Source organism: Amblyomma mixtum, chromosome 5 (assembly GCF_055824585.1).
Source record: "Amblyomma mixtum isolate Tamu chromosome 5, ASM5582458v1, whole genome shotgun sequence".
NCBI lineage: Eukaryota > Metazoa > Arthropoda > Arachnida > Ixodida > Ixodidae > Amblyomma > Amblyomma mixtum.
The window spans coordinates 167745827-167759378 of record NC_143016.1 but is presented as its reverse complement, the minus strand read 5'-3'; the positions used below and the strand labels follow the sequence as shown (position 1 = coordinate 167759378).

Here is a 13552-nt window from a genome sequence, read left to right as displayed (position 1 = left end):
AAAAACCGACTGCAAGTGAATGTCAGCATCCTGTTTTCCCATCGGGAAGTGGGACGCAGCACGTACGGGGCTTGTCGAGGGAGTACTCGATGAGGTCTGCCCAGAGCTCGGCATCGTCGTGCTCCTTGCAGAAGGCGATGGCCTGGTGCACATCCCCCAGCTTGTCCATGATCTGGTGGAGGGCCTCCTTGGTGTTGCCCATGCGCTCTGCAACACGTATACGCGGCTGTCAACCCGCCCCCCTCCCACCACATGCTCCGAAATTGAGAGCACACAGTGTGCGAGACTTTAATCACACTCTGCACACATCGCCAACACCATGTGGGCACTGCGAAACCTACCAGCAAGAAGCAGGGCTCTGAGAGCATTTCACGGTGTGACTGAAGTGGTGGATGCCACACAATTGATTTGGTTTATTGGTTTATTGGGGTTTAACGTCCCGAAGCAACTCAGGCTATGAGGGACGCTGTAGCGAAGGGCTTCGGAACTTTCGACCACCTGGGGTTCTTTAATGTGCACTGACATTGCACAGCACACGGGCCTCTAGAATTTCACCTTCATCAAAATTCGGCCGCCGCGGCCAGGATTGAACCTGCGTCTTTCAGGCTAGTAGCTGAGCGCCGTAACGACTGAGACACCACGGCGGGGCCACACAATTGAGGAACTGCTGACGTACCTAACAGGAGCACCATACGGTTATCCCCTCATCAATTCGCTTTCACAGCGATTATTTCCTGCACTGCACATACTGTATCACTACAGGATGAAGCTGCGACTGCCTTCCATCTAATTGCAAAACAACACACAAAAATGCTTGACCTCAGAAATTCTATTTTGCCTGATGCAGGTACAATGAAAGCTCCTTATTTCAACCCTCATTAATTCGGAAATCCAGATAATTCAGCCTGCTGGCTCTTTCCCGGCCGGCGTAAGTCTATGCCAATGTAAGCTCGCTAATTCGGATGGTACAGGGTCTCGCATCGCTTAATTTGAAGCGGCTTCAAAACAGACGGCGCATGCAGATATGATTGATCTGGCAAGAGATCATCGAAATAGCATTACTAAAAACCTGAATTCTACACTACAGGATCGTTCACGGCCCGCCAATTCTGACAACGGCATGCAATGGCAGACGTTATGGAGCTGCGAAGAATCGTCATCATGTAGCCAATGATCATGCATTGCTCAGCATGCAAGCATTGCTCAGGTTCTCCCTAAATAAATTTACCCTCACGTTTTTCCACTCCCCTGAAATCTGGGTGAAAAGGTCAGACGGTCAGAGATGCAAGAAAACTCGGCAGTTGCTCAACATTTTACACTGTGGCATTACCCAGTGAATGCACTACAGTGTGTGGGGCAATCTCATCAACTCCTAATGCGTAGGCACTTTTGTCTTCAGCTCAGACACTCGTGAACTCTACCAGTTTCTGATTTATGTTTTGATTCAAGCAGCCACAGAATTTGGTGTACCCACTTTCAGCAATGTGCTGCACAGAGCCCTCCACACTGCCATGCTTTGACAAAAAACCTGCAGACCACTGTGCATGATAGCACTGCCAATGTACCGTATTTACACAATTGTAAGTCGACCTATTTTATTGCGTAAGCAATACGGTTGACCTCTAGCCGCAGCGAGGTAAAAGAGATGGCGCGCCGTTGCCATAGCAACCGTTTCAGCGTTTCGGCGTCGCTGCATAAAAAAAAAAACTGTGTCGAGGCTGGGAACTGAACCAGGGCCATTGGCATTTGAAGCGGAGACGCTACCACTCCGCCATGAAGGCTCAGCGTACCAGCACGAATAAAGGCGCATCTAGTGAATGCATGGGTTTCATAAATAAAATATAAAAATAAAAAAAGAAAAGAAACAGATTAAAAACAATAAAAAGAAACAAAAATAAAAACATTCCGGAGCCCTCCACTACGGCGTCTCTCATAGCCTTAGTTGCTTTGGGATGTTAAACACCAATAAACTAAACGAAACCAAAAATTAGCAGAGGTTTAGCTCTGGTTACACCGGGCAAGTTGCATAAGCAGTGTCGAAAGCGCCCGACTAGGCGCACGGCAGCAGCGGAGCGATGGTCCTGCCGCCTGGAGCAGCGCGGCTGAAACGGTTGCTATGGCAACGGCTCTCGATGCTGCTTGCAATGGCAGGACCGTCGCTGCACTGCCGTGCGCCTAGTCGGGCGCTCTCGACACTGCTTACGCAACTTGCCCGGTGTAACCAGAGCTAAACTTCAGCAAATTTTTTTTAATTTTAAAATCCAAAGTTGGGGGGTGGGGGTTGACTTACAATCGAAACCAATGCATGGCACCATAAATAAAGGCGACACAAAAGAGATATCAGGGATGCTACAGTGTGGTTGCAATTTTATGCTTGCTCTATGGCTCTACCCAGTAGCATTCGACTATTCTGGGCGCTTGTTCAAAAGGATTTTTTCTTTTTTACTTTCAACTGTGCACTTCGCGCTCAGCATTGATAGTTGGTGATGGAAGAGCTGCTGTCCCAATCGCAGCTGCACTGCTACTCGGAACAGCAGCGCTTCCGGGGAGTGTCAGTAGCTGATGGAAGAGCCGACGCCGCTCAAGCATAGTTTCTCTTTTTAGTCTGTCTGATGCATTTGACGGCTGCTGGCCAGGCTTCAGCAGTCTTTAATGTAGTGCTTCGTCAATCGTCATTTGTGCTCTGGGCCTGGTAAGCATCTGGTTGCTGTTCACGGCTACATTCAAGATGGCTGCCATTCTTTACACCGAAACAACGACCAACAAAAACAGAGCACTAGCTCAGAGTAGGAAGACTCCGCAAGTGACGACTGAACGTAGAATAAATACCACTCATTCCCTGATTGGTGCTTCTGCTTAAAAATTCTTTTTTTTTTTTTTTCGCAAATCGTGTGTATGGGCCTCACCCCTAAATTTGGCCCTCGAATCTGGAAAAAAAGTGCGGCCCTTACATGCATTGATACGGTAAGCTTCTACCAGCTTTCTGCCGGCTTTGAGCAGCATGTGTCAACTGTAAGATGCAAACATAAATGGTTGTAAAGAGGAGAGAGCAACGCATAAACAGCTAGCATGTGCAGCTCACTGTCATGTGGAAACTCAAGTTCCAGCCATGAGTGAAGTGAAACGAGAGAGCAAAGGAAGCACATAACATTACACACATAGAAGACTGCATGCCATCTTATCGCTGCAGTACCAAGGTACTACAGTGCAGTACTGATCTCTTGCCACTATTCCAAGGCCAGCTGATTATAGCACAGCAGCTCGGACTCGCAACAGTGAACTGCACACCCAGTGTACACCCAGTGTCCAAAGTTAAAGGGGCATGAGAGTTGTGAAAAACGTAAATTTTGTGGAAATCACTAGATTTATCCAGAAATGTAAACCTGCAGTCAGTGCTTTATGACAGGAACTCTGCAGAGCCTCAGTAGTTTTCAGGCTATATGCCCAGGCTACATGAAAATGGCATTTTTTGGCATCACGTGTGCCCCGCAAACTTAAGACGCCGGGGTGTACATGATGCTATGCTACTCGCTCAGAAAAAAAACCAGACCTTCGAGGCACCTTGTACAGGGGCTGATGCAGAATGCAAGCTTTCTGCGGTGGCCGAAACGAGCAGCAACGTGTCACGGCACAATGTAGCGTGCCTTGCGGAGGGACTGCTCTCTGTCTCTGGATATAAGAGTCAAAGCAGCTCAACACTCACTCAGGAGGAAGATGGTCTCTGGGGTGAGCTGCTTCTCCTGGCACAACCGCAGTGCCTCCTCGAGCGGGTAGTTGTGCGAGCGGCGCAGCAGCGGCAGCAGCTTGGCCGGGGCAAACTCGGCATACAGGCGGGCCAGCTCCATGTGCTGGCCCTCGCACAGCGCGGGGCTGCGCTCAAACAGCGCGTCCAGGTACTGGAACAACAAACGGGTTGCATCACACATTTAACCCCCCTAAGGAGCCAAACTCACCACAAGCCAACTGTCGTTTCTGGCTCATAACGAGTCCAGCTTGTGGTGGGCTTTCTGGCACTCTTCATTTGGTTTAAGGTGAGTAGGACACACCAAAAACAAATTTTTTTGTTTCCTGACAGATGGCAGCACAGGTACTAAACGACTATTTTGGTACCACTTTCAACAAAGTATGTCCATTACAGGGTTAACAACACACAAGCCATAAGGGCCATCACAAGCCAAGCAAGAGCTTAAATACCTCCATTTATAGCCTTGTAACCTGTGTAGACAGGCTTCAGCACCTGGCAGCAACAGCCGGGGGTAAGGTGAAGCAAACCCTCCTTGTCTTTCGGCAATATCATGCTTCTGCAAAGGCCCATTGCAGCATTAGCCTAGCTAAAAACGAAATCTTCTCGTACACAGGAGGTACGAGGTTTGAGCCTTGGTACCATCAGGAATGCATCAGTCTCTCCATTTAATATAGCCCCTTCAGGCACTGTGTCCACACATGTGGAAGTGACCTATACCTGCTCAAATTTTCGTATACAAAGCGAAATTTCCACCTAAAAATTCTGCGCCTTTAACATTTTGACCCTCCCTGTTGAGTTTGTGGCGCCATCTCTTGCAGCTACAGCGAAATGTGTTTGTACATAACAAATAAACTAGACCTCGCGACATTTTATGGTGGGATGAGTAAGTAGCCTTTACTTTTGCATGCTCTCTTTTCAAATGGCCATGAATGATGCACTTTACCATTCGGAATGTGTCAGTAGGTTAATGTAGAAGCACCACACCAATTGTCATTACCACAGATGAATAAAATGCTCTGCGCCGGACATTCAGAGTTTTGCGTCCACAAACATGGACATGGCACCTTAATGCTGAAAATATCGGGGGCATTTTATGGCCTCAATGCGCCGTGCTTTTGGGGCAAGTGTTATACGAAATGGGCTTACTGCTTAAAAGGACCGTGTTTCTAAAATAAGAAAGTTGGATGACTCAAGCGCTGAAGCGTTGTTCATGAAAACAGCTGATGGAGATGATGACCTCTCCGATGATGAAACGGAGGAATGCCAAGGCAAAAACACGGTAGGCTGAATGATATTGGCTAAACTGTGCATAGATTGACTGCCACGTTTGGCTCCAGGAGTGCGGAATTTTCCTCTGCCTGTCATCGCCGAACGAGTGTTTTCATCTGTTTCATAAGTCATGAACTAAAGAATAATTTTCAGAAGTTTATATGATATCACAGCTAAATATTTTTTCATGTCTAACGATCAGTTAAAAAGGCAAGAAAATGTTGAAGAGTATACATTCATGTACAGCTTTGAGGTGCTATGTCCACACATGTGGACACGAATAAAATGTGCTAGAATGTGAAAATTCTTGTGCAATTTTTTACATCTGACATCTGTTTGGTCTACTTACTGTGATTTATGCTAAAAAAAAAAATTTTTCCTCTCAGCAGATTTAATTGGTGCCTGAAGCGGATAAGCGTACCCGGACCAAGAGTTCAGCTTTCCCGAGAACATGTACCTTCACAGCTTTGAACTAACGCCGTACATACCTTCTGTGTTGTCTCACAGAGCTGAATCAGTAGGTGGAAATATGGGTGCTACACACTGGCTGTCTAGTAATGAGAAAAGGTCTGCCATCTGCGTTGTCTTGCCACTGGTAATAAAATTGAAGGATGAAAAATCTTCTCTACAGCCATAAAAAAAATATGGCAGCATGCACTATGACCACTGAACATTACCACAGATTTTCCGCCATAGTAGTAAAATAAACTTAAACGAGCCCCATCCTCGTATATCAGGCATTCCAGTGTCACCACTGACATCCACAACGGCCAGCACACACACAGTGAACCCTAGAGATCCATAGAAGGGAAGGGGGACAGTGCTCACCCGAAACAGGGCCCGTGGCTGTGGCCTCAGGCGGTCGGCCACGGTGGCCGGGGGCAGGCGGTCGGTGGAGTCCACCAGCAGCTGGGTGGCCTTCTCCTCGTCCAGCCGAATGAGCAGCGCCAGCTTCTCCTGCACCACCCCGTACAGGCCGTGCTTCTGGACCAGGGAGAACACCGCGTCCGCTGCACCGATCCTGCGAGACAACAGGACGGCCACCCTGTCTGTGGGGGAGATGTTTGCACGGGAGACTCGGTAACACAGAGTTGTTTCTGAGTGTGAGTGCCTGTGAAATGAGACCGTACCAGTGATGATGTAATGGGCAACCAATCACAGGCAGCTGCAGCTGCATCAGTCACTGGCTACACAACTTGCAGAGTGCATACACCTTGCCTGGAGAAAGGACAGATGGGCGTCAGATGTGCAGAACAAGAGCACATCTGCATCTCCCAAAACTGCGTACTATTGTTGAGATAAAAAAAGTCAGCTTGTTGCTTCTCCAGCATGTCACGGCACACCAATAAATGTCACCTTCAAAAATCAAAATAAAAAGTGCGCAAGATGCAGCAGAGAAGGGCCCTCCCCCACTCTACCAAGTAATCATTGCCCTTGCGGGCACCATGGCAGTCACGTGTGCTAGGCCACGCAAAACAAAACCATATGTTTGCCTATGTTCTGAAAACAAGCTTTTCGGCTGTCTCTGGATCGGAACATAGTCGAATACGATTAAGTCAAACCCGGTTAGATCAAATTGTCCTTTATATTGAATAAATTCTGAGCATCATTAACCTACAATATTAATGTATTGGCAAATGTATGACGACATTGTATTTAATAGATTGAATTTCAGGTAACACTCGAGAAGCTGGCTTTCCCTCAGCGCACCTCTGGACGTTAGCCTTCCCGCATGAACCTGTGGGTACTATGGTGCTGCGCAGCTTACGCACACCAATGATGACGCGGACTTTTCATGATGTAGGGGGCGGGTGCGCACCCAGCCATTCGAAATATGCGTTTTTAGCGCATTACGCCAGTTGTGCCCGCGCTGTTATGCAGTTTGCACACACAGTACATGCGTTGTGCTGCCATCGGCAATATTGCATGGGTTTCAGTGTCTCTGTGTGCACGTTATGGCAGCAGCGAAACGGCAGGACCTCCCCTTTTCCATGAAACTTGAAATTATCAAGCGAGTTGAATGAGGCAAGAAGAAATGCAAAGTTGCCACAGCGTGCGAGATTCCAAGAAGCACACTGAGCACCATTTTAAAGAGCAAGGCTGACGTTTGGGCTGAAGAAGAGGAGAGACCCGGTGTTCACGGAGCCAGATGTGTGCGCACAGCTGCGTATGAAAATACTGAGGCAGCTGTGTGCCTCGGCTCCTCGATGCCTGCGTCACCATAGACAATTGCTCCGCCTACCGCTGCAGCGCAAGTTTCAGCAACATCGCATTCGCTTCCTGCCGCCGAATTCTGCGTTGGTGCTTCAACCTTTGGACCAGGGGATAATACATGTAGCGAAGGTTAGCTGCAGGAAACACCTGATTGAATGCCTCCTGCAGAACCACAGGACTGGAGGATACCTAAAAATCAAAACTCTTAAGTGCCCTGTCTATGCTGAGTGGGTTCTGGAAAGATGTCAAGAACAAAGCTATACAGACCTGCCTCCGATATTCCGGTCTCTGCTTTGCTGGAAAAGACTGAGCTCGAGAAGGGGAGCTCGACGATGCTGTCGAGCTGCCGATTTGTGGAGCCAGGTGTCTGAATTTCCTGTTGCTGTCTGTGATGAGGCAGCTGTAGGCGATGTTGTCTCCACAGACGACGACGTTGAGACCACAGGAGAGCTTGCGGACAAAGACATCATTGCCTACGCTGTGGATAATCAGGACACCACTGCTGTGAATTTTGACAAGGGCTTGAAAGAATCTGTGGCCACGTTCTCAGTGTGCTCAGCATGGTTCCTCAATATGCTGCACGTTGATACAAGGCTGCGGTCTCAGATCGTCAGAGTCCAACGATTATATTGAAAAACATGTCTCCCCACTTGAAGTACTAATGCCTGCAAGGTAGTACTAAGGCTGCAAGGTATGCAATAACTTGAAAAGAGGTAATCCTTTCCCTACAAGTGTGAGCTGAAAAACACATGGAAGAATGTGCGACAGCGTCCTCCCACACCTTCACTCACTCGAGATAGATGGAGATGGTGAGGTCGAACTTCCCCTCAAGGGAGTAGAGGTGGGCCAGCCCTTTGAGCAGGGGCACGCTGGACGGCTCGTAGCTGAGGCGGTCGCGCACCGCGTTGACCACCGTTGGCACGCTGTACAGGGACGGGTCCCACTCGTTGATGAGCTCCAGGAAGCCCTGCACGGGATCAGACAGCTTCACGATCAGGCCTCCAAAGAAAGGGGAGGGAAGGCTCGGATGACTGAAGTGGATGCACCATGTCTCGTAGGCATTCCATCAGACGCCAAGTTAAATCATAACGGGCTAAGAAACTAATAATTTTTATTGAGCTGTGCATGAGAGAAGCAGTGATTGTGCACTCATACAAGGAACCCAATAGCTTGGCAAGTCAACTGCACAATAGGTAAGAAACCCTGAGCTCGTTGACCCTGTTGTCTATAAAGGTTTTATTGTTTTTGACTCAACTTATATTTTGTTCTCGCCTTTCTCTTCATCACTTTGGTTGTATGGCTAGAATGACTAGCAGGCCGTGTCAATTCCCAGAAAAAATCAGTTGAAGGAAGTCAGTGCTACTGCTTATCAAACCATTTATAATACACAACCACTTACAGTGCGTTAGGGCATGTGATGCAAAGTCAAGATAAGTGATGGTTCCTTAACATAACAGAGAAGATTCCAAGGGAGGGAAAGTGTAGCAGGGAGTGTGAGAGGCCCAGGTGGGCGGATGAGATTAGGAAATCTGAGGACAACAAGAGGCTGCAGCTGGCACAGGACAGGGATAATTGGACCGATACAGGAGAGGCGTTTGTCCTGCAGGTGACAAAGGCTGATGATGAAGATGATTACGGCTTACACCAAAGGACTGTATACAGTGTGCCTTTACGGGACCATCAGCACCAGTTGCTTACCACAGAGCTCAGTGTATATAGGTGACAAGCAATGAGCGGTCAAAAAAACAACAACAACAAAAAAAGCAAACACATCAACACACTGTGCAACAGTGTTTGTGCACAGGTATAAAAAAATGTGATGTTTTGGTTTGGTTTGGTTTATTGGGGTTTTAGCATCCCAAAGCGACTATGCGGCTATGAGGAACGCCGTAGTGAAGGGCTCCGGAACTTTCGACCACCTGGAGTTCTGTAACGTGCACCGACATCGCACAGTACACGGGCCTCTAGAATTTCGCCTCCATCGAAATTCAGCCGCCGCGGCCGGGATCAAACCCGCGTCTTTTGGGCCAGCAGCCGAGTGCCATAGCCACTGAGCCATTAGTTATAAGTACTGGTTGTATGCACAGTGCACATTGTGACTTCCACAACAAGGGTTACAAGTGGTCTGCGCTGCACTCTCACTCATAACAAGTAGAGGAAACGCGCCTGGGGTTTGCAATTGGCACCTCCGTAAAATTCAACCAAATCACTGCCTAGAGACGCAACTTTTAAGTAAGCAATTACATGTGCATTGATTTGGGAGACTAATTAAGATGATATAGCAACACTGAAAACGTGCATTTCAAGAGCTATCCTTATCATCTGTATCATCCATACCATCATTGCGCAGATTATCATTGCCGACGGCTCACCTGAGCAAAATGCATTCCGCAGTAGACAGATCTGCCAGTCATCCATCTAGTTACTGCTGAGCGCACACTTCTGAACCACCACAATCAGTTGCTCTACTTGTTTGGCCAAGAAGCCTTACTCCTCTGGCTTTGGCATGTGAATAACTTATAACGAACCTGACGGCCATGGGGATTGCGTTATGTTGCATCTGAGGTTTGAAGTAAGTGCACGTCCTCTATTACAGCGAAAAATGCTAAGTCAGGCAAAGCTAGCGCTATTTCTTGAAAAGGTCAGTTATGCACGTTTGAATCTTCATGCAGGCTCCATCAAGGCTCTTTCCAAGCTGAAGGCATGTGGTCACAGACCACGTGTGTAGTAGTTTTGCGTTCAACGCTGCCCCTCCTTCGCGCGCACCACACTTGTGCTTCCACCTGAGGCCAACTGGCAAGCACCGATCGACACTGCAGCCCATCACTGCACACTTGGCCGGTGGTTTCAATGCCAACTTTTTATTCCTTATTTGTGGTTGACACGTTATCAAAGATGGGAAGGGCCTTCAAGCAGCTATTCCTTATTTGTGGTTGACACGTTAGCAAAGATGGGGAGGGCCTTCAAGCAGCTACAAAACACTTTTTTTAGGTCTCCATGCTGGTGGAAAGCCTGCATTTTTAAACTGCAGGGTTGAATTTACGGCGCCTCCTCGTTCACTCTAACCGAGTTGTGTAGTTACGGTCACATGCTATATCTGAGATGCAGTACCATTGCATAATATATATTTTGATCGTAGCACCACCCCTATTCGTAATAAGCAAACGTCATAAGTGGGCTCGACGGTACCTGTTAATACACCTGACCCACCTTTTTCACTTGCCCCTCACAACACTACATTGTTATACTGTGCTTGTTGAAAAAGCCCTCCGAAACAGTTTTGCACATAATTATGCTGTTTGGCCACAAATATGTGCCAAGAGCAACAAATGGGCATGGGCAGATCCTAAAATGTGAAAGCAAGATAGCCGACAGTAATTAAGGGTAATGGACTGGATTCCAAGAGAAGGCAAGTGCAATGGGGGAGGCAGAAAGTCAGGTGGGCGGATGAGATTAAAAAGTTTGCGGGAATATGGTGGCTGCAGCTGGCACAGGGCTGGGTATATTGGAAAGACACGGGAGAGGCCTTTGCCCTGCAGTGAGCAGTCAGACTGATGATGATGATGATGCCGTTTATCAAGAAGGCCAGTTGAGCATTGGCAAGCACCAAACTGGCCCCATTCAAACTGCCCGCGGCAGTGAGGGAAACCATCCACACGAGGTAGCAGCATACTGGCCTCGGGGTCGAGCTGGAGGAACTCGTTGAGCACCATCTCGTAGGCGGTGGGGTCGAGTCCTCCGCGCGGCAGCACGGGCGCCAGGCAGCGCAGCTGCTGCAGGCGTGCAAAGCGGAACACCTGCTCTTCCCAGAGGCGGGCGTCCGCCCCAAACACGGACAGGCACACCTCGGCCGCCCGCTGAAACTTGCCCTGCTCCTCCAGCTGCTCCAGGAACTTCTTGCCCACACCCTGCAGACACACACGCCACCGCTCTTCCAATTGGCCAAAACAATTCTGAGAACGAGAACCAAAGCAGCACCACATTTCGAACACGCAGCTTTCTATTTTCTTCAAAGGGGGATGAGGGTCTTAAAAACTTTTTATTTTTCGACATAACCTGTTGAAATTTGCCACGTAGGTGTATCACAGAATGCTAATTTTAAATATGCATTTAGATTTCAACTACCTCACCTGGAAGAAAATTTATCGCAGAATAACATCCCAATTAGGCCATTTCTTACAGGCTTTTAAAGTAATTTATCAGTTGAAAAAAGCATTTTTAAGAATATGCAAGCATTTCCAAAGGTCCACCACACATCTTAAAGCTTTCTTTTTTCCTTTAAACATGATATATTAGCAATTAGGCCAAGTGTGGGCTAATTACTGACACATCACTTTTTCTTTTCAACTTGGTTATTTATTTATGATCAACAAAATGATTTTATAGACATTTTGTTAGCTTTAGGATGAGCTTTGGGCCTTTGCAAATGTCTGCTTATTCTTAAAAAATCTTTCTTTAACTGATAAATTACTATAAAGGCCCATAAGAAATGACCTAGTTAGGATATTTTATTTTGCCATATATTTCCTTCCAGCTGGGATATTTGAAATCTAAATGCATGTTCGAAATCAGCATTCAATGATATACCCAGGTGCTAAGTTTCAGAAAGATATGTTAACAATTAAAAAAAAAAAGTTTTTAAGACCTTCTTCCCCCCTTAAGTGTTTTTAAATTGGCGCACAAGGTGTTCCATTTTGCTTGAAACGTGAGCCCTGGTTTTAGAAACGACTGGCACTCCTGACGCGAGTCCCAAAAATTCCTGATGGTTACCTTCAGCAAAACGGTGTTTTTTACTTTGCAATATCCTAGCTCTCAAGGGGGACACCCTGCATGGGCCATGTCATTACATCACATGCACCTCTTGATGTGCTTGGCAGGAAAGACTGAGTTGAGGACTCTGCCTGTGTGTCTCAAGACTGGGTTTTCTATATCTGCCTCATTCATAGGAACAACTCACTTTAACACACATCTGATCTTCTCAGCACCATTCCTCACTGTTTGCAAGGACTGCCAGTACCAGCATAACATGCAGGCTATGTTACCACTTGCCATGCTACCACAAAAACCTACGATTTGCGTGTAGAAATCTATAACACTCAATGTACTACTTATCTCGTGGCACTGTTTTGTCAAATTGAATTGGTTTAAAGATGCCTCCTATTGGTGCTGAAACAATTTCTAGCCAAGTTCATCACGGTGGAACGCTTTTCATTCTTTTCGTGAGTCAATTCTTTTGAGCCACGCAGGTGACGTCAATTCGTGTCTTCCAAATTTCTATGGCAGCACAAGCGAAGGAAACAATCCTGCTCTAGCACCCGAACTCTCTAAGAACAAGCATTTTAAAAAAAGAAAAAGTTCCGCAGCTAAGCAACTCTAGCAACAAAGCGCTTTATGGATTCCTTAAATGGCACCCATCAAATCTTCTCACTCTGTGCACTGCTAGAGGTATCAATAGTTGCAGCTAAAGGTGAACAGAGGCAAAACGAAAATTTGGAAAGAAGAATGCATGCCAAAGAGGTCTAGAAAATGAGTGGAGCAACCGCAGAGCCACATGAAGTTGTCTTGGGCGCATCTAGGTGGTTAACAACTTTATTGCTACTTATAATTACTACCACTCACCAGCAGTGTGTGCCTCTTGAGATCACGACTAGACAATGCCACCTGGAGAGCCTCCTGCATACAGGGAGGTGGAAAGAGGCAGCAGCATGTCACGAAGAGAACAGGTTTCAGCTTTTGCTCAATTCAAAGACCTTTGCAAATCTAAACTACGAAGTCATGCCACATTTTATCAAGAGGCCCCAGTCTTAACTAATGTGGTAATAAAAAGAAAAAACTTTCAATGACAAAAGCAGGGAAAACTTGGCTTCAATACAAACACAGTGGAGTAAGTGAGCACAGAACAGGAGTCTAGAACTCATCCCACCACATGAGGGCAGCACTGATTTTTCACTGGCCAGCAGCTGAAAGGGGAAGTTGAGGCTCAGCTTGGAGTGCTTGGCTCGTTCCACCCACGACCAGTTCAGTAGCCATTCACAGATGGGGATAGTGCAAAGGCAAGCAATTGCCCCACCTTGACTTCCACACAAAGTATCTTCACTCACTCACTCACATGTACACAGCACAGTGAGCAAAAGCGGATGGACAAGAAGCCAACACTTCATAGGCACATCTTGTGATGTCTCGGGCACCTTTGACGTGCTTCCAAAGCAAAGGCTGACATCTTCAAAGCCTAGCAGGTGGTATGCAGCTGCCTGTTAGCTATGGTCAAGGGTTCTCAGACGTGCTTGAAGCACTTACTGGGGTTCCACAAGACGCTAAACCCAT

The 13552-nt window shown here is 47.2% G+C and overlaps 1 protein-coding gene across 1 annotated transcript in view; it reads right to left on the bottom strand.

Moving 5' to 3' along the window:
* lt (vacuolar protein sorting-associated protein light) overlaps nt 1-13552 on the bottom strand; it is a 66443-nt gene that overhangs the window by 17300 nt on the left and 35591 nt on the right. The window contains exons 14-19 of the mRNA XM_089546303.1: nt 12848-12901; nt 10906-11136; nt 8020-8195; nt 5843-6035; nt 3704-3896; nt 67-207 (exon numbers count right to left, since the gene is read on the bottom strand). Of these exons, the coding sequence (XP_089402429.1) occupies nt 67-207; nt 3704-3896; nt 5843-6035; nt 8020-8195; nt 10906-11136; nt 12848-12901 (988 nt within the window). The remainder of the gene's footprint in view (nt 1-66; nt 208-3703; nt 3897-5842; nt 6036-8019; nt 8196-10905; nt 11137-12847; nt 12902-13552) is intronic.